This window comes from Hipposideros armiger, unplaced genomic scaffold (assembly GCF_001890085.2).
Source record: "Hipposideros armiger isolate ML-2016 unplaced genomic scaffold, ASM189008v1 scaffold_282, whole genome shotgun sequence".
In the NCBI taxonomy this organism is placed as follows: Eukaryota; Metazoa; Chordata; class Mammalia; order Chiroptera; family Hipposideridae; genus Hipposideros; species Hipposideros armiger.
Window position 1 is genome coordinate 904,730 of NW_017731632.1, and position 5,659 is coordinate 910,388.

Below are 5,659 nucleotides of genomic sequence, written 5' to 3' on the forward strand. Positions count from 1 at the left end.
GGGGTGGGCGAGCTCCTGGGACAGAGGGGCCTCCGTCATCCGCAAGAAGCTGAACAAGTCACGTGCTGTACGCAGGAGTGGGGGAGCGAGCAGGGCTGACCCCGCCCTGGGCCCTGAGGCCCTGGAGGGTTAAACGCGAAGGAGACAGACACGCGATGCCCTGGTCAGGATGGGCAGGCAGGTGGGCAGGCAGGTGGGTCAGCGGGTGGGGCTCCCAGGGTTTCAGAGCCGCCTGATCCCTGCCCCTCTAGACAAATGGGGCCCAGCCCCTCCCACCACACCTGCGGCACAATCCCCTGAGACTGGCCCCCAGAGCTGCCTTCCTGGATGTCTCTGGGGTGGTCTTTGGATGGTGCCCAGCTCTGGGGGTTTCCAGATCACCCCAATAGCCCGGTGCCCTGGTCCCATTCCTTGCATTGTTCTCTTAAGAGTTGTCTTTTTCCTAAGTTTACAAATCAAGCAAAGCAGGAGTGGGTGATATCACATTGGGGGCGGGTAACGCTTTTCAGTCGCCTTAATTGCTGGAATTTGATAATTTCCCTTCACCTGAAGATGTAGGAGGTGGAGGACGATGTCCCCAGTGGGCCAGTGTGGGTGGCCTGGGGCGACATGGCCCGTTGTACTTGGAGCTGCCCTCGGATGGGGGCCACACAGTTTGTTATATTGTTTTTTTCCCAGGCAGATGGCTCTGTAAGGCCAAATTCAGTTTGAAGAAAATGATGAGTATTTTGGTTCTTTGTTTAAAAGACTGAGCAGTAAAGCTGCTTTGACTCAGGGCCTGCCGGGGACAGGGTCTGTAAGGTGTTGTCCCCTGCCTGCCAGTCCGGGCACTGCTCTGGCTACACATCTTCCAAATGCCCTGGGGAATGCCAGGCTCAGTCACTCAGCCCAAGCGGGGGGTGTCACCACGCCGGTGGCTCTGGTGGCTTTCCTTGGGGTCCTCCTCACAGCACACAGGTGCAGCGTGGACGTGCTGACCCAGCCCGCTTCACCATGGCCCCTGCTGCCCNTGTGGGATCCGAACCGGGGCCCTCTGGCATCCGAAGCCAGTTCTTAACCAACGCGCCACTTGGCCGGCCCTCATTGAACTTCTTGCATCTGTGAGTTTATAGATGTCATTAAATTTGGGGCAAGTTTGGCAATTATTCCTTCAAATATTTTTTTCCACCCCAAACCTCCTCCTTTTGGGTCTATATGTATGTCTGACACCTTGAATTTGACCTACAGCTCACTGATGATATGATGATGATGATGATGATGATTTTCTCTCAGGTTCATTTGGAGCGTTTCCGTTGCTGTTTTCAAACTTATTGTTCTTTTCTTCTGAAATGTCTAATCTGAGGTTAATCCCATCCGGTGTATTGTTTTTTTCGTCTCAGATATTTAATTTTCATCTCTAGATCAGCTTGGGTCCTTTTTATTTCTCTATTGCATCTGTGTAACTCTCTGAACACGTGGGCGTTGGTGATAACAATGGTCTCAATTCCATCATCTGTGTCAGGTCTCGGTTGATTTTTATTGGCTGCTTCTCTTTTCATCACATGTCATATGTTGTTAATTCTTTGCAGGCCTGGTGGTTTTTTAATTGGATGCCTGACATTGTGAATTTTACCTTGCTGGGAGCTGCATATTTTTGTATTTCTATAAACCTTTTTGAGCTTCATTTTGTGCTGCAGTTTGGTTACTTAGAAACAGTCTGGTCCTTTGTGGTCCTGTTTTCTAAGATGTCGGGCAGGATCAGAGCTTAGTCCTCCACTACTGAGGCAAGATGCTTTGGGTCCACTCCCAGTGCCCTGTGAACTTTGAGCTTTTGTGCAGTTGTGGCACTGAAGGGGGAGGAGCTCTGGCCACTGCGCCCCTAATCCCTCAGGTCCACCTTGCCCGGTCCTCACAGGCATGTGATGGTCAGTTTCCTGCTGAACACTCAGGGCCTCTAGATTCCAGGGGTGTCTCTGGGCAGCTCGCTCTTTTCTGGTACGCTGTCCTCTGGAGTCTAGCTGCCTCAGTTTCCCTGGACTCTCAGCCCTTGTCTCTTCAACCAGGCAATTTTCTGGGTCCCACCAGATACCCCATCTGTGTCTTGGCCTGAAAACTCCCTCAAGGCAGTGACCAAGCGGCTGTAGGTCTCACCTCGCTGGCTTCTGTCCTCTCAGGGACCACTTGTGGCCTGACGTCCAGTGTCTTGAAAACCATTGTCTTTTCCTGTTGTTGTTCGAGGGGGTAAAACTGATCCCTGTTACTCCATCTGGGCTGGAAGCAGGAGTCGCAGTGAATGTTTATTAGGCACACTGTGTTGGGCACAGCTCCAGGCACTGGGGACCCATCAGTGTGTAAGAAGCCCCTGCCCTCTCCCTGTAGAGGGTGGGGGGGTCCCAGCACTGCCACCCAGAGGCCACACAACTTTGGGGAAGCCGTGCTGCCTCGCCGAGCTCAGATTCCTGGGTCTTTTTTCTTTCTCTCTTTCTTTTTTTTTAAACTTACTTACCTTTTGTTCTGTTAAATTTTACCCATTCCCCTCCCCTTTGGCAACCATCAGCTTGGTCTCTGTATCTGTGGGTCTTATCCTGTTTTGTTTTGTTTATTCATTTGTTTTGTTTTTTTAGATTCCACATGTAAGTGAGATCATGTGGTGTTTGTCTTTCTCTGACTGATTTCAGTTAACATAGGTGTATCCATGTTGTCACAAATGGTAAGATTTCATTCTTTTTCATGGCCGAGTACTATTCCGTTGGATATATGACCGCCTCTTCTTTATTCAGTCGTTTATCAAGGGGCATTTAGGTTGTGTTTATACCTTGGCCATTGTAAGTAATGCTGCAGTGAACATAGGGGTATCCTTACGAGTTAGTGTTTCAGGGTTCTAGACACTGGCTCTTATGAAGAGTTGACATTTACTGAGTACTAACTGTTGTTATTGCCAATATTCATTCATTACTATATTGAATCATGAGAAAGGGACCTTTTGACCCAGAAAACCTTTTAAAAATAACTCACAGTAGTGCCACTTGATGTGGGTTGAATATTATTTCTTGTATTGCAGAGGCTTCGTGTTTTTTGTGTGGGTCAGAGTTCCCTTGCATTGCTTTTTGCATTAGAAAGTTCAGCTTCCCATGCATGGTCATTTTTCATATATGCTTCCTAAGAAAAACGAAACTCAAGCCCCAGACAGTGGAAGGGAGGGAGGCTGAGGTTTAGTGGTGCCGAGGCTGAGAGTCAGTGCACACTTTCTGGAAAGCAATTGGCTGATTATAACCAGAGCCTGTAAGTATAGTTTACACTCGTGACCTTGCAACGCCACTAGGAATGAGAGTATCCTAAGGAAACAGCCCCAAATTCAGTGTCGTGCACCACAATGGCAACTGCAGAGTTGTTTCTGGTGGTGACGCGTTTGTTAGCAGCGTCACCAGCATCCAGGAGATGGGGATGCCCTGAGTTAATAGGATGGTCCTGATGCTGGGATCTCTCATGATTATCCATCCCAAGGTGGATTTGTGAAGAGTTATGGCAACGTGTCCCAGCAGTAAGTGACAGCAGCAGAACACAGACCTGTGTGTGTGTACAGAGGACCTCAGCTCTGAGAGCACGCGCACGACAGCAAGAATTCCCAGGAAACAGGCCCAACCTGCACTCCTCCCCAGGACATTCCCCTGCCCTGTCCTTTCCCACTGTCCTGTTTCCTGTGGTGAATATGCGTCAATATCTTTAACACATTAAAGGAAAACACTAACTGTAGGTGTTCCTGTGATTCTATGGAAGGCGTGGTAGATGATTGGAGAACTGGACAATTCTAGAGAAGAGGATAGAGTATAATTTAAGATGCAGTAAAAGCTTGTCACCCTTATACACATAAAGTGTTCAAAACAGTTTGTTATCCTTTGTATTTGGAACATGAGGGAAAAAGTGAGATAACTTTAGAGACTTTAAACAAAAGTAACCGTTATTGAGGCTTGTTGTGAGCCAGGACTGAGCCACGGGTTTCTCAGACTTTAGCTCATGTGGTCCTCCCGGCAGCCAGGAGTTGGGGTCTTCCTTCTACAGCCAGCTAGAGGATCAGAGAAGTCAAGTGGCCTATCCCAGGTTGCACAGCGTGAGGGGTGGAGTTAGTATATGCACCCCGAGGGAAGCTGCTGGCCCATTTACACGCTGCTGCTGCTGCTGCTGCTGCTGTCCATCTGCTGTTTCCAGAGGGGCTGGGCAGACATGTCCAGATGAAGAAGCAGGGGACCGGCTGTACTTGGCCTGCTCCCTCCACAGAGGAGTAAACTGAAGATCAGACAGGATGACGGCTTTGCCCAGATGCCCAGCTCCCTGAAAGTCTGCCTGAGCCCCTGGCCCCACGATTCAGGCCTTGGAGTCTACTCTGTGGGCAGGTTTGAGAGGCTGGTTTTACATAGCGACTTTTACTGCTGTTACTCCAACAGCAGATCTGTCTGCCTGTGCTGTGAACATGCCCAGGATGACACAGGCTGACAGTGTTCATAAAAGGAGCACAGTGAGTCGGTGGAGCAAATCCACGTGTGATGGACCTGTCCACCGAGTCGTTCCATGTCTGAAGCTCTGCCCTACGAAACTGTGCACAGGCATCCAGAGAGGGTCAGGGTCCGTTATCGCGGCCAAGGCTGCCGGGAGCCCGGTGTGGGTCAGCGGGGCATTAGGCACATGGTACAGCCATTACAAAGGGCAGCGTGAGCTTCACGTGGTGACGTGAGAAGCTCCCAGCATCGTCCAGTGAGCTGAGTAGGCGCTCTAGGTAAATATATGTAACTTCTGTGGGCGTGAGGAGCGGGTCGTGGGGGAGGGGGAGGGGGAGGCAGGACTTTCACTCTTTACTCTAGATGTTACTCTTTACTTCGAAATGTTTGAGCTTTTTGTAGCAATTGTATGGCCAGCATGGAAATGCTACTGTATCACTTTCATAATAGGTGCTATTTTCCCAGTTGCCAGCCTACCTCTGGACACCCTCGCATCTTTCCCCGTTTCAGGATAACGTGTTAAACATCATTAACCAGATCATGGACGTGTGCATCCCCCAGGACCGTGCCCCAAGGGACTTCTGCGTCAAGTTCCCCGAGGAGATCCGGCACGACAACCTCGCCGGCCAGCTGTGGTTCGGTGCCGAGGTAGCGGCTGTGGCCTGGGTCCAGGGTCATGGCATTGGCATTGTCCAGCCGTTTCTCTGTGAGCCCTGGGCAGACCAGGAGCACGGCCCTGAATGTGGTGTCTGGGGAGCTCCTATGGGCTGGGCAGGGAGGGGACAGGAGTCACACAACGGGGGCTCAGTTGTCCTCTGGGGTCCAAGTCACAGGCAGAGCCTTTGTGATCTCCGCCATGACTGCTCTGGATTTGAGAGAAACCCGGGGAAGCAGGTGCCCTGTCCTGGAAACGCCTGCCCCTGAGAGAGCAGAGGGGACTGAGGCCAGGGGTTCCTGGGAGAGAGGACTTGTGGGGGGGCTTGGGGATGATGGCCACGCCCCAGCCTGACCACCACCCTTCAGCCTTCCTGTCGCATGCCTGCCCTGCTTTGGGGACCACAGTCCTCTCATGGGGACTGGGCCTTTCTGGATGTTGGAGCTCCCACTGTCTGCAGGTTGAAGGGGGATGTGGGCCAGGGTGGGGGCACTGAAGCCTGGGTGGGCCGAGACCAGTCAGGCCCTATGAT

The 5,659-nt window shown here is 51.4% G+C and overlaps 1 protein-coding gene across 1 annotated transcript in view; it reads left to right on the forward strand.

Moving 5' to 3' along the window:
- Positions 1-5,659, forward strand: part of ZFYVE28 (zinc finger FYVE-type containing 28) — a 55,507-nt gene that overhangs the window by 10,608 nt on the left and 39,240 nt on the right. The window contains exon 2 of the mRNA XM_019657947.1: positions 4,983-5,120. Coding sequence (XP_019513492.1) covers positions 5,013-5,120 — 108 coding nt within the window. The 5' untranslated portion in view covers positions 4,983-5,012. The remainder of the gene's footprint in view (positions 1-4,982; positions 5,121-5,659) is intronic.